The sequence below is a fragment of the Silurus meridionalis genome, chromosome 13 (genome assembly GCF_014805685.1).
Source record: "Silurus meridionalis isolate SWU-2019-XX chromosome 13, ASM1480568v1, whole genome shotgun sequence".
NCBI classification, from domain to species: domain Eukaryota; kingdom Metazoa; phylum Chordata; class Actinopteri; order Siluriformes; family Siluridae; genus Silurus; species Silurus meridionalis.
This window is the reverse complement of record NC_060896.1, coordinates 3,239,491-3,255,212: the sequence shown is the minus strand read 5'-3', so window position 1 is coordinate 3,255,212 and position 15,722 is coordinate 3,239,491. Positions and strand designations below refer to the sequence as shown.

Below are 15,722 nucleotides of genomic sequence, written 5' to 3'. Positions count from 1 at the left end.
CAGGGTCTACAAGACAATGGCCAAGTCCCATGCAGGTACTCTAGATCGTACCGGAGGCCTTAGCTTCCTGGTACCGCGGAGAAAACCTGTCATCAACAGGTCACCAGCCACCGCGGGGCCACCAGAAAAAGATGGACTTAGTCTCTGCAAACTCTCTACAGAACTTTTCAGCATTGTGATAGGAAGGAAGGCATCCATTGCATCAGAGCAACCATCCCTAGAGGGTCTGGGTGTGTGAGAGAGAAGAGGGGACAGTGCAATGTCTCTTGATTCACAAACAGGTCCACCTGAGCTCGGTATAATTTCTCCAAAATTTGCTCCACCGCGTTCAGGTGGAGACACCAATCCCCGGGCCTTAGCCCCCAACGTCGAGAGGGCATCTGCTCCCTCAGTCAAGTGACCCGGGATATATGCTGCCCTTAAGGAGAGCTTCCCAGGTTGCCAGATAGTCTCTCTGAGGTATGCCTAGAGTCTGAGCTATGCTCTGGTGCTGCTCTAGGGGCCTCCTAAGAGGCAGCAAGCCCTTTAAGTCCGCTACAGTAACAGGCGGAAAACGACGAGGGTGCTTACTCTTACACTTTACCTTTTTTCGCGTATATATGTTTTTTGGACAATTACCATGTACAATAGAGTGCTTCATGAACAAACAGAAGCTAGTGCCGGTTTCACTCCATGTGCTTTTTATAGATTCCTGTTCGTGACGTTACCCCGGGCCATCGTCCCATAACCACACTCTTTCAGTTCAAATATACTAGAGTAAAAGGAGACTCTAGGACTGAAGAGGTGGGCCGAATATGGTTTAGATTAGATTAGATTAGATTAGATTAGATTAGATTAGATTAGATTCAACTTTATTGTCATTACACATGTACAAGTACAAGGCAACGAAATGCAGTTTGGGTCTAACCAGAGTGCAATAACAGCAAGTGCAGGATATATAGTTTTTACATAAATTTACATAGTTAAATAAAATGAAATATAGACTATAAACAGTAATTTAAAGATGTATATGTACTATAAATGTAGTATACAGATGAATATATATGTACTAAAAACATAATATACAGATTAATATATATATATATATATGTACTATAAATGTAGTATACAGGAGAATATATAATCTATGAATATAATTACAGATGAATATGAATATATACAGTATGTACTATGAACAATAATATACAGATGAATATATATATATATATATATATATATATATATATATATATATATATATATATATATATATATATATATATTGTGAACATTACAGTTGTGTTCAAAATTATTCAACCCCCACTGAAATTGATTGTTTTGGTCGGTTTGACATTGATTATGATCATTCAGTCATCCTGCTTACAATTAAATCAAAGAGGCACGTGTAGGTCAGACAAATATAACATAACATTTATAATGAAATAACCACAAATGTCTTTTCTGAGCTCACATCATTATCAGTTTTATTCAACCCCCAAGTGACATTCAATCTTAGTACTTAGTACAACATCCTTTTACAGTTATAACAGCTTTTAAACGTGAAGCATAGCTTGACACAAGTGTCTTGCAGCGATCTACGGGTATCTTCGCCCATTCATCATGGGCAAAAGCCTCCAGTTCATTCACATTCTTAGGCTTGCGCACTGCAACTGCTTTCTTTAAGTCCCACCAGAGGTTCTCAATCGGATTTAAGTCTGGTGACTGTGATGGCCACTTCAAAATGTTCCAGCCTTTAATCTGCAACCATGCTCTAGTGGACTTGTAGGTATGCTTGGGATCATTGTCCTGTTGAAAGGTCCAACTTCCTCCAAGCCTCAGGTTTGTGATGGACTGCATCACATTGTCATCCAATATCTCCTGGTACTGAAGAGAATTCATAGTACCTTGCACACGCTGAAGCTTCCCAGTACCTGCAGAAGCAAAACAGCCCCAAAGCATGATTGACCCCCCGCCATGCTTCACAGTAGGCAAGATGTTCTTTTCTTCATAGGCCTTGTTCTTCCTCCTCCAAACATAGCGTTGATCCATGGGCCCAAACAGTTCTAATTTTGTTTCATCAGTCCACAGAACACTATCCCAAAACTTCTGTGGTTTGTCCACATGACTTTTGGCATACTGCAGTCGACTCTTCTTATTCTTTGGGGACAGCAAGGGGGTGCGCCTGGGAGTTCTGGCATGGAGGCCTTCATTACGCAGGGTGCGCCGTATTGTCTGAGCAGAAACTTCAGTACCCACATCTGACAAATCTTTTCTCAGTTCCTCAGCAGTCACACGGGGACTTTTCTCCACTCTACGCTTCAGGTAGCGCTCAGCATCTTCTTTCTGCCACGACCAGGTAGCGTTTCAACAGTGCCCTTTGCCTTGAATTTGCGAATGATGCTTCCTATGTTGTCTCTTGGTATGTTTAACATCTTTGCAATCTTCTTATAGCCATTGCCCTTCCTGTGAAGAGTAATCACCTGTTCTCTTGTCTTCCTGGACCATTCTCTTGACCTCACCATGTTTGTAACCACACCAGTAAATGTCTAGAAGGAGCTGAGTATCACAGTCATTTTAAAGCTGCCTAATTGGTGCTTATTAGGCTTTATTGCTGCTCCCTGATATCCACAGGTGTTTTCAATACCTGATTGAAAACACTTCATTGAACCACTGTTCTTCAGAGTGGTAGTCTTTAAGGGGTTGAATAATTATGTCAATGAAGAATTCACAAAAGAAACATTTATTACTGTATTACAAAACTAATTGATGTCATTTTAGTTGCATATGGTTCTTTAAGAAGTCCTTGTAGGATTTCATTCTGAATACAATTACAAATGTACACTAAATTCCCTAAAACCATTTACAGAATTGAGGGTTGAATAATTTTGAACACAACTGTATATACAGATGCCTATTACTATACACAGAGAGTTAAAGGATGTGAACGGTGAACATAATATATTGCTATAACTATAAACAGAGAACGGGTATATATACAATGGTGATAAATTAATGGTGAGCAGCAATACAAAAAATAGCAGTGTGCAAATGAGCAAAGGTTTGTGTAAACAGTCCGTGCAATAACATAGTGTGAGGTGAGAAATGATCAGTGTCTTGGTGAGCATAAGTTTTTGTTCAGACAGTCCATTAGCAAAGTGATGAAGTGTGAGGTGTGGGGGGGGGGAATGTGGTAGTGTATCAGTGAGTCTCAGAGTTCACTAAAGAGACAGCTCTAGGAAAAAAGCTGTTCTTTAATCTGCTGGTCCTGGTCCGGAGGCAGAAGAGTAAACAGTCTATGGGCGGAATGAGAGGAGTCCTTAAAGAATGCTGCGAGCTCGACACAGACAGCGTTTCTTTTGGATGTCCTCCATGGCTGGGAGTGGAGTCCCTGTGATGCGCTGGGCAATTTTCACCACCCACTGCAGTGCCTTACGCTCTGCAACAGAGCAGCTCCCATACCAGACTGTGACACAGCTGGTCAGGATGCTTTCTATTGTGCAGTGGTAGAAGTTCACCAGGATATCCGAGGAGAGCTGATTTTTCTTAAGTGTCCTCAGGAAAAAGAGGCGCTGGTGAGCCTTCATGACCAGGCTGGAGGTGTTGATGTTCCAGGACAGGTCCGCCGAGATGTGGATCCCCAGGAACTTGAAACTGGAGACGCGCTCAACAGCCATCCCATTGATGTGGGTGGTGTCATGTGTGCCTCTTGCCTCCTTCCTGAAGTCCACAATTAGCTCCTTTGTCTTGGAGGTGTTAAGGAGCAGGTTATTGTTGTTGCACCATGTGGCTAGGTGCTGGATCTCCTCCCTGTAGGCAGTCTCATCATTGTTGGTGATGAGACCGATCATGGTAGTGTCATCTGCAAACTTGATGATGGAGTTAGATCCATTCACAGGCCTGCAGTCGGAGGTGAAGAGGGAGTAGAGGAAGGGGCTCAGCACACAGCCCTGTGGTACACCAGTTTTGAGTGTGATGGTGTTGGAGCAGATGGAGCCAGATCAAACCTGCTGGGGTCTGTGGGTCAGAAAGTCCATGACCCAGTTGCAGGTGGAGGTGTTAATGCCCAGATCTAGAAGTTTGGCTATTAACTTGGATGGAATGATGGTATTGAATGCTGAGCTGAAGTCAACAAACAGCATACGTGCATAGGTGTTCTTATTGTCCAAGTGTGTGAGCACAGAGTGCAGTGCCATGGAAACTGCATCTTCTGTGCTTCTATTGCTTGGGTAGGCAAACTGGTGGGAGTCTAATGTGGTTGGCAGGGAGTCCTTCAGGTGTGCCAGGACCAGCTGCTCAAAGCACTTCATGACAATGGGTGTCAGTGCTACAGGGCGGTAGTCGTTCAGGCACATTGGGTTGGAGTGTTTTGGCACTGGCACAATGGAGGTGCATTTGAAGCTGCTTGGACAAGAGACAGGTTGAAGATGTCAGTAAAGACCCCAGCGAGCTGCTCAGCACATGCCCTGAGTACGCGACCAGGGATGTCGTCTGGTCCAGCGGCTTTGTGAGCGCTGATCCGGCTCAGTGCATTGCAGACATCTGTGAAGGAGAGTTTGATTAAAAGTGATCAGCCGAGAGTTTGAGCTTTGTGGCAGTTTCTTTGTTGTCTCTCTCAAAGCGAGCATAAAAGTCATTAAGCTCATTCAAAAAGAGGACATCAGTGGCAGCGGGGGTGGAGTGGGAGGATTTGTAATCACTGATGGCCTGGATGCCTTGCCACATGCGTCGAGGGTCAGAGTTGGAGAAATGGACCCAGGTCCTCAAACGTCACTTTGTCTCGACCAAAGTGAGGCCAGAACCACGAGGAGCGGGAACACCTTCCTCAAAGAGTGCTTTTCGAGAGCCTAGCATACGTAAAGACATGCAAGCACAATCTGCGCAGTTGGCTCTCCCGAGAGGGTGTGAGAGGGTTTTATAGCTTCCTCGTTGTGATGTCATCCCGCCGGAGTACACACGTAAATTAGGCTATGGACAACATGGAAGCATTCCCAAAGCGTTGTTGCCTCAGCTCCAGTTTCAAAAGGGGGAATCTAGTTTGGACTCTGCTAATTGGACATGAATGTAAAGTTAAGCAAGTGTGAAGATCTTTGATTCGAAAGAGTCTTCAGGAACTTTTGCACAAAAATGAAGGTAAGGGGTAGGATACCTTTTTGACAATGCATACAGAAATATGTCTGTAAAGTCATCCAGGTGTAATTATCTGGACACTGCGTCATGCCAACTGGACTTCTATCTAGTTTGATCGAAACACTACTCATCTGAGCAGCATTTTCTGCCAAAAAAAATTGTGGAATATTGCCAATTTTCCTCAGACTAAAGTAACTAGTTGGATGTGTAGAGAAACTTTTCATCCAACCAGAAAGAAGTTAAGTTGACATGACTCAACTTCTATAGAATGCATTTATGAATCATGATGAGGTGGTCAGTTGGTTGATGTTTTGGTACTGCATTTTTAGTGGTATACCGACAAAGACCAACATGCTGAAAATGTTAGGGGTTGAAAGACAAACGTCTGTCTATAACACTGGGACACTCATCAACCCCACTGGGTCTAAAAAATGGTTATCATTGTATAATACAATACAATGAGGTAATGCAGTTTGTAATGCCACACCCAGGGGTCTAGTAAATCTGGGAGTTAAAGGGATATATAAATGGCTAAACAGCTGTCATTGTATTTAGGAAGCAATGAGAATGAGGTTCTTGCACACATGGCTTTTATTCACTCAGGTGAGAGCAGTTGATCCTCCCTGTAGTTTACTCGGCCTGCCTAATCCACCTCAACTCAGCAAAGACGGTGATGTATTAATTGGTGGCATTTTTTCCTTCCATATCAAATGGGACCAGAAAGCACATGTCTTTACATCTGGGCTCCAACAGCCAAAATGCATAAGGTGAGAACATATTAGGATAATTTTATTTGGTTGAATTTAGAATTACAACAATTGTAAAGAATCTATTCATTTGAAGGAGAGGAATATGTTAAATGATTTACAATACAACATCTGCAAACTTTATTTTTTTTTAATACGGCATTCTAAATAGCTATGTAGTTTAATTTTTTTTCTGCCCATAGTTTGAGCCTCCGTGAATTTCAGAATGCACAAACAATGATATTTGCCATTGAGGAAATCAACAACAGAAGTGATATTCTTCCTGGAATCCAACTGGGATACAAAATGTATGATTCCTGTGCATCGGTAGAACTAACTACAAGAGCCTCATTGTCTCTAGTTAATGACCATGGAGAAAATACATCTGTAATGTCTTGCATCAAACCTGATACAGTTCAGGCAATCATAGGAGAAATATCCTCCAGTCCATCTATTGCCATTTCTGTTACTGTGGGACCATTGCACATACCAGTGGTAAGATCTCTTTATTTAAATAAGCTTTGTTTTAAATTCTTGTAAATCAATTGGTAAATTGGTAAATTGTTAATAAAAACATATTGCAGGTCAGCCACTTTTCAACATGTGCATGCTTAAGCAACAAGAAGAAATATCCATCATTCTTCAGAACTGTTCCCAGTGATTATTACCAGAGCAGAGCTTTGGCTAAGTTAGTCAGGCATTTTGGCTGGACCTGGGTAGGAGCCCTATGCAGTAATAATGACTATGGGAACAATGGTCTAAACGAATTCATCATTGCAGCAAAAGAAGAGGGAATCTGTGTTGAATACTCCAAAGCATTCTTTAAGACGGACCCCAGAGAAAAAATTCTGATTGTTGTTGAAATGATTAAGGCTTCAACCTCCAAAGTTATTGTAGCATTTGTTTCAAATTCTGACCTTGCTGTTCTTCTGAAGGAAATGGCATTACAAAACATGACTGGGTTTCAGTGGATTGGAAGTGAGTCCTGGATTTCTGATCGAGCGAATGCTCAATGGCAACATCTGCTGAAAGGATCAATGGGTTTTGCTATGCCAAAAGCTCAAATCAATGGCCTATGGGAATTTTTGACCAAACTTAATCCAGCTTCTGATCCAACTATTTTTAAAGAGCTGTGGGAGACGATATTTGAATGTAAGCTTCCCACACAAGAAAATGTTAAGATAGAACAAATGTGCAAAGGTAATGAAAGTCTCAGTCAAGTTCAAAACATTTACACAGATGTTTCAGAGTTACGAGTTGCAAATAATGTTTACAAGGCTGTTTATGCTGTGGCTTATGCACTGCATAACACATACGGTTGTTCTAAGAGAGAAAGTGAGCAAGAAGGTCTTATTGCATGTGCAAATATAACTAATAAACCATGGCAGGTAAGTGTAACAATATATGGTGAACAGCATGTACTTTATATTTGGCACTAATGAGATTGAAATGCTTTATTTAGGTAGTGAATGAGTTAAAGAAGCTCCGTTTCACCACTGCAAATGGAGAGGATGTATATTTTGATGAAAATGGAGACCCTGCAGCAAGGTATGAACTGCTGAACTGGCAAAAGGGCAAAGATGGTAACGTAGTGTTTGTTAAAGTGGGCTTCTATGACAGCTCCCTGCAAAAACACAATCAGTTGTCATTTAACAACATCAGTATAACCTGGGCCCACAATAAATCAGAGGTAAAGAAAATAATCTATATGAATAGATATGTACAATGAATATTTTACAGTCATTAATTTATTTATTAAAAAAATATATATATTTTAGGTGCCAGTCTCTGTGTGTAGTCCCAGTTGCCCTCCAGGCACCAGGAAAGCTGTACAGAAAGGAAGACCAATCTGCTGCTTTGACTGTGTATCATGTGCAGAGGGGGAAATCAGTAATATAACAGGTATTTTGCATATTGCTTATTTTAAATAATCCACAAACATAAAAATCAATTTTCATTACGTTAATAATTCATTAATTCATATAATTTTTTCCCTCTTTTAGATTCTATAAATTGCATCAAGTGCCCACCTGAACTGTGGTCTAATGACAAGAAAACTACCTGTGTTTTAAAGCTGGTGGAATTCCTGTCATTTGAGGAAATAATGGGAATCATCCTTGTATCATTTTCTTTGTTAGGAGTTTCATTCACCATTTTCATTGCTGTAATTTTTTTTAAACACAAGGACACACCGATTGTTAGAGCAAATAATTCTGAACTGAGCTTCTTGCTTTTGTTCTCTCTGACTTTGTGTTTCCTTTGTTCACTAACATTCATTGCTCAGCCTTCTGCATGGTCCTGTATGCTGCGTCACACAGCTTTTGGAATCACATTCGTCCTCTGTATCTCCTGTGTTCTGGGGAAAACAGTAGTAGTATTAATGGCCTTCAGAGCTACACTTCCAGGCAGCAATGTCATGAAATGGTTTGGGCCTCTACAGCAGAGACTCAGTGTACTTGCCTTCACTCTTGTACAGGTCATCATTTGTATACTTTGGTTAACAATATCTCCTCCCTTTCCCTACAAAAATATGAAGTATTACAAGGAAAAGATCATATTAGAATGTAATGTAGGTTCAGCTATAGGTTTCTGGGCTGTGCTGGGTTATATAGGACTTCTGGCTGTTTTGTGTTTTATTTTGGCTTTTCTGGCCCGGAAGCTACCTGACAATTTCAATGAAGCCAAATTCATCACATTCAGTATACTCATATTCTGTGCAGTGTGGATCACCTTTATTCCAGCTTATTTCAGCTCTCCTGGAAAATTCACTGTAGCTGTGGAGATTTTTGCCATTTTAACATCAAGCTTTGGTTTATTATTCTGCATATTTCTTCCAAAATGTTATATAATTATACTGAAACCAGAGAAAAACACTAAAAAGCAAATGATGGGTAAAGCACCTGCTAAATGAACGTCTTAGATACCCACTATTAAAATTGTCTGTTCAAAGTCTTATTTGTAGGGCAAGCTCTAGTTTAAATAAAAGCTTTTTAAATGGATTTGCATAAAGAATTACCATTTTATTAATTACAGACAATAAACTGCTATATCTATTGTCTGTTTTGCAGGATATTTTACAAATGTTAGTTTTTAGTGTATTAATTATGTTGACATAACCACAGTGTGGTTTTCCATATAATTTGTGACACAAAATTATTGTCTTCAGTTTTGGCAATAAAGATAACCTGCTGGCAGAGTGCATATTCCAATAAAAAAAAAAAATAAAATATCCATATAGAAAACTGAATCAGTTTTATAACCTTTGGGTTTAAATTCACTACAAGGACAAATGATTTAATTTGTTACATAACCAGCAACTAGACCCGGTCCCAAGTCACTTTATTCGAGCACACACAAAAAAATAATAATAATAGCATTATGTCAATAATGATAATGGGTAAAATGTCAATAATTGGTTAATATTTTAAAATCTTTTCAGCTGTACCTACAATGCATACAATAATATACAGTATTGATAGCGGGAAGGCACTTTTATGTACATTAGCACATTTTTTTATCTGGTAGTATTACTATTTGTCATGTAATCCGAGTGCAAGCAGATGCAAGAATGTATAAAAAGGAACAAAAGTTTATTTAATTTAAATATCCAAGACAAACAACCAAATTAGCATGCAAAGGTAATCACACAATGTTACTAAGGCAATACAAGAAAATGTACCAAAATAAGTTCAAAGACTGGCAAAAAAAGAAATAAAAATGAAATACTTGGTATATGTAACAAGCTAACCATAATACTTGGTACAGACCAGACAGAAACAAAGTCACTCAGTACACCGAAGCAATTCCCCTTTGTAAAACCACCTCAAAAAACATTGCCCGCGAACTGATGTTCCTGTTTGGCCAGGTGGGGATACCCAAGGATCTGCTGACAGATCAAGGTACACGCTTTATGACAAAATAATTGCAGACCCTCATCTGCTTATGTAAGTGAAACACATGAGGACATCGGTCTACCATATTCAAACAGGCTTGTGGAGCGTTTTAACCAGACACCGAAGCAAAAGCTATGACTAGTGGTGGACAAAGAAGGGAGAAACTGGGACCTTGAACCTTTACTCTACAAGTCCTTTCTTAAATATGTAAAGGAAATGCAGGAGTGCATTGACAGAGGAGCACGTCTTGTCAGACAGCACAGCTAGGAAGCACAGGCCAAACAGCAATGCTTCTACAACTGCCCATTTTAATCAAGGGAGTTTCATCATGGAAATCGGGTGCTACTCCTGATACCAAGTGTGACTGCTGAGGGCCTGTACACAAAGGAGAAACCTGGTGCTGACTAAAGCACAGTACCTGACGCATCGGCAAGAATTTGCTGAAACGGATGGAATATCCCCACCCTATGTCCAAACTTCTCTCCGGCTTCCCCCCTCTCAGATCTTATTAAGGAAGGACAGCCTGAATGAGTCCGGTGGACTAAGGCAGCAAACCAGGCATTCCTGGAACTAAAATGGACACTCACCATGCGGCAGTGCTGAGAAACCGACTTCAGCTTTTCCTTCATTCACAGGAAACCGGGCTGGGGCCATACTCTCACAAGTCTTCGAGGGAGAAGAACATCAGGTGCTGTACGTCAGCCGATAACTGATACTTGCCAAACAGGTAAAGGTACAGTATGCTGTGGTAGAACAAGAAGCCCTGACAATAAAGTGGGCAGGGGAATAGTTACATTAGTACCTGGCAGGAAGACAATTCATGCTGGTAACTGACCATGCCCAACTCCACTGGATGGCCCACACAAAAGACTAAAGCAAGATCAACCCAGTGGTTTCTGTCAATACAGGACTTCTCATTTTAGGTCCAGCACCGAGTTGTGGCCAGTCACAGCAATGCAGATGCTCTCTCTTAAAGACATGGACTAGAGGCACAAGCACCGCTGATAGTGGGTCTTGGGGGGCACTGTGACAATAGGCCATTGACTCCCGCATTGACTCCCAAACACAACTGCCGGCAAGGTGCTGAATGGATAGTGTCAATTCAGCACCACTGTTGAACACATAGCATGAGGTCGGGGCAGTGTAACCAGACACAGCTGGAAGGGAATAATGAGATGGAAGCTCCTCACTGTCTACAAGCATGTAAAAAGACATTGAGGAGACTGCCAGCTGGAAACGTTTTGGCTATACTCTAATACTGGATCTGTTTCTCTCTCTCTTCTTCTTGGTGACAGCAGCAGCTGTGGAGATGATTCCGATAATCCTACGCCTTTCCTTGGAAGACGAGAGACATTTTGTGCCGACACAGTTCACATGCAATCCTGCCCATTCCTCCCTGCCCAAACCATTATGCACAACCAACATGCCCCTCTCTTACCTCCACCTATGGGCCGACTCTTCTGCTCACATGCACATCTTCACAAAATGTTCACTATAAACAACCTGTCAGGGATCCAGCAGCCACACCCACACCAACCCCTCCAATCACTCCAAGCAGCTCACCAACTTACTAATCCTCCACACCTGGTCCATATCAGTCACCACACCATAAAGACCCTGCTTATCCACATTCCCACCGTCCGTTCTACAGCTTAGGCTTATGAACATACCGGACTGCCCAAACTACTCAGTTGTAGTTGTTTTCCATCTTACTAGCTTCAGTGTGTGTCTTCTGTGTTTTCTGCCTTGCCCCTTTTGCTTTTGTTATTAAAGAAAAGCCCTTTTTGAATTCACTCGGTCTCAGAACGTTCTTAGCGCCTGACACAACCTAAGCCACCCTACATAAATGTTGCACCGTCTACTCCGTGCATAATGTCTGTGTTCAACCCATTCTGCAGTGAGGTGCTACACAATTAAAGTCAGCAACCAGTGTATTTACCACCACATTGAAGGAACGAATGAATGAATGAATAAATAAATAATTGAATAAATTTATTAATTTATTTATACAGAAACTAAACAATAAAGATTATTATGCATCTTTCTATTAGTTTTTTCTGTTATTTGATTGTATATAAAATTGATTTAACAAAAATTAGGTAGATAGATGGCTAAAAACCTGGGTAGGACCCTGCTCTTTGGCCATAAATGTAAAGATGAGTGAGCATAAACATCTTGTAGTCAAAAATAGTCTCCACAAACTTTTGTACAAGAATGAAGTTTAGGAGAATGAGATCTGTTTGGTAATGCATATAGGCATCAGTTGGTCATTTGGGTGTTGTTTTGCTGATTCACAGGAAAAAAAAAATGCATTTATATTGATATTCTGACAAAGACCAACATGCTAAAAATGTTGGGGGCGTAATGGGAAACTACGGTCTAACATTGGTTCATTAAGAACCTTTGTTTTCTAAAATAGTTCCTTTCCAAACCTGTTTATGACATCGTAAATAGATTTAAACAACAGTGTGATTAAATTTTAAAATGTGCACCTTGTAATAATCAGTACAATACAATGAGATAATCCAATTCCTAACACCCAGGGGTCTGGTAAATATGGGAGTTGAGGAGTTATATAAATGATGAAATGGATGTCATTGTACAAAGAGAGCAATGAGAATGAGGTTCCTGCACACATGGCTTTTATTCACTCAGGTGAGAGCAGTCGATCCTCCCTGCAGCTTACTCGGCCTGCCTAATCCACCTCAACTCAGCAAAGATGGTGATGTATTAATTGGTGGGATTTTTTCCTTTCATGTCAAATGGGACCTGACAACACATGTCTTTACATCTGGGCTCCAACAACCAAAATGTATAAGGTGAGAACATATTACTAGAATCTAAACTTAGTAGGAATTGGTAAATTGAATTATATCCATTCTATAGGTGATATATATTTGTAGAAGTAATATATTAGTTAACTGAAAATACAACAGCTACCCACTTGTTTATTAATAATTACAGAGTTTACTGAATTGCTATCCATTTTTTTTTCTTCCTGTAGTTTGAGCCTCCGTGAATTTCAGAATGCACAAACAATGGTTTTTGCTATTGAGGAAATCAACAACAGAACTGATATTCTTCCTGGAGTCAAATTGGGATATAACATTTATGATTCCTGTGGATCAGCAGAAATAACTACAAGAGCCTCCTTGTCCTTAGTTAATGGCAATAAAGAAAACACAGCTGTAATGTCTTGCTCCAAACCTAATACAATTCAAGCAATCATTGGACAAACAGCCTCCAGCCCATCAATTGCCATGTCTGTGACTGTTGGACCTTTAGACATACCTGTGGTAAGAATTAATTTGTGTAAATAAAAAAATATTTTTAAACTAATGCTTACAATTGTAAAATTATTGATGACCATTATAATGCACATGATTAACATAATCAAAATCTTTTGATTGCAGGTCAGCCACTTTGCTACATGTGCATGCCTAAGTGATAAGAAAAAACATCCATCATTCTTCAGAACTGTTCCCAGTGATTATTACCAGAGCAGAGCTTTGGCTAAGTTAGTCAGGCATTTTGGCTGGACCTGGGTAGGAGCTATATGCAGTGATAATGATTATGGAAACAATGGCATAAATGAATTCATCATTGCAGCCAAAGAAGAGGGAATCTGTGTTGAGTATTCAAAAGCATTCTTTAGGACGGACCCCCGAGAAAAAATTCTAAAAGTAGTTGAGATGATTAAGGTTTCAACCTCCAAAGTTATTGTAGCATATCTCTCAACCTCTGACCTTGCTGTTCTTCTAAAGGAAATGGTCTTACAAAACATGACTGGGTATCAGTGGATTGGAAGTGAGTCCTGGATTTCTGATCCAGTTAATATCCAATGGCAGCATCTGCTGAAAGGATCAATGGGTTTTGCTATGCCAAAAGCTCAAATCAATGGACTAAATGAATTTCTGACCAAACTTAATCCAGCTTCTGATCCAACTATTTTCAAAGAGCTTTGGGAGACAATATTTGAATGTAAGCTTCCCAAACAGGAAAATGTCAAGATAGAGCAAATGTGCAAAGGTAATGAAAGTCTCAGTCAAGTTCAAAACCTTTACACAGATGTTTCAGAGTTACGAGTTGCAAATAATGTTTACAAGGCTGTTTATGCTGTGGCTTATGCACTGCATAACACATACGGTTGTTCTAAGAGAGAAAGTGAACAAGAAGGTGTTATTGCATGTGCAAACATGACTAATAAACCATGGCAGGTAAGTGTAACAATATAGCCTGAAGACTAACAAATGCCTATAATTATCATTGAAGAGTATGTCATTCATTATTTAGGTAGTGAATGAGTTAAAGAAGCTTCATTTCACCACTACAAATGGAGAGGATGTATACTTTGATGAAAATGGAGACCCTGCAGCAAGGTATGAACTGCTGAATTGGCAACAAAGCAAAGATGGTAAAGCAGTGTTTGTTAAAGTGGGCTTCTATGATGACTCTCTGCAAATACACAATCAGTTATCATTTAACAACATTAGTATAACCTGGGCCCACAACAAATCACAGGTAAATAACACTATCTATATAAGAAAACAATAAAATAGAAAGAAATTGTCAAAAGTAGATACAGCAAAAATGTTTTTTAGGTGCCAGTCTCTGTGTGTAGTCCCAGTTGCCTCCCAGGCACCAGGAAGGCTGTACAGAAAGGAAGGCCAATCTGCTGCTTTGACTGTATACCATGTGCAGAGGGGGAAATCAGTAATATATCAGGTATTATGCATATTACATACATTTACTAATAATTAACCGTTATTTCAAATAGATTCTGATTCACTTCATACATTTTAGAAGAAAGAAAATGACTTACATTCATATTTAAATTTTTCTTCTCCAGATTCAATAACTTGCATCAGTTGCCCACCTGAACTGTGGTCTAATGACAAGAAAACTGCTTGTATCTTAAAGTTGGTGGAATTTCTGTCATTTCAAGAAATAATGGGAATCATCCTTGTATCATTTTCTTTGTTAGGAGTTTCACTTACCATCTTTATTGCTGTAATCTTCTTTAAACACAAGGACACACCAATTGTTAGAGCAAATAATTCTGAACTGAGCTTCTTGCTCCTGTTCTCTCTGACTTTGTGTTTCCTTTGTTCGATAACATTCATTGGTCAGCCTTCTGCATGGTCCTGTATGCTGCGCCACACAGCTTTTGGAATCACATTTGTCCTCTGTATTTCCTGTGTTCTGGGGAAAACTGTAGTCGTGTTAATGGCCTTCAGAGCTACACTTCCTGGTAGTAATGTCATGAAATGGTTTGGGCCTCTACAGCAGAGACTCAGTGTACTTGCCTTCACTCTTGTACAGGTCATCATTTGTATACTTTGGTTAACAATATCTCCTCCCTTTCCCTATAAAAATATGAAGTATTACAAGGAAAAGATCATATTAGAGTGTAATGTAGGTTCAGCTATAGGTTTCTGGGCTGTGCTGGGTTATATAGGACTTCTGGCTCTTTTGTGTTTTATTTTGGCTTTTCTGGCACGGAAGCTACCTGACAATTTCAATGAAGCAAAATTCATCACATTCAGTATACTCATATTCTGTGCAGTGTGGATCACCTTTATTCCAGCTTATGTCAGCTCTCCTGGAAAATTCACTGTAGCTGTGGAGATTTTTGCCATTTTAACATCAAGCTTTGGATTATTATTCTGCATATTTGTTCCAAAGTGTTATATAATCATACTGGAACCAGAGAAAAACACTAAAAAGCAAATGATGGGTAAAGCACCTGCTAAATGAACTTAAATGAAAGCCTTTTTAATTAAATTGCATAAAGAGCTACTATTTCAATAACTAAAATAAATAACTGCTAAATAAACGTTATTTATTCTCTAATTTTTGCAGGAATGTTTTCATACCGTTAATATTTTAAATATGGTGGTATAGCCAGTTTGTATTTTTATATTTCTTTTCAGACATAATATATACTTTGTAAAAACACTAAAATGTGTTTGTCAGT

At 39.7% G+C, this 15,722-nt stretch overlaps 2 protein-coding genes across 2 annotated transcripts; both read left to right on the top strand.

Moving 5' to 3' along the window:
- Positions 1-4,699: 4,699 nt before the first annotated feature.
- On the top strand, positions 4,700-8,763 carry LOC124395890 (extracellular calcium-sensing receptor-like). Its single transcript, XM_046864777.1, has 5 exons — positions 4,700-4,880; positions 6,268-6,347; positions 7,315-7,542; positions 7,631-7,754; positions 7,856-8,763. Exons 1-5 carry the CDS (start codon positions 4,700-4,702, stop codon positions 8,761-8,763), a joined length of 1,521 nt encoding a protein of 506 aa, XP_046720733.1.
- A 4,173-nt stretch (positions 8,764-12,936) lies between these two features.
- LOC124395889 (extracellular calcium-sensing receptor-like) lies at positions 12,937-15,502 on the top strand. Its single transcript, XM_046864776.1, has 4 exons — positions 12,937-13,041; positions 14,039-14,266; positions 14,347-14,470; positions 14,595-15,502. The coding sequence occupies exons 1-4, from the start codon at positions 12,937-12,939 to the stop codon at positions 15,500-15,502; spliced, it is 1,365 nt and encodes a 454-aa protein (XP_046720732.1).
- Positions 15,503-15,722: the final 220 nt, after the last annotated feature.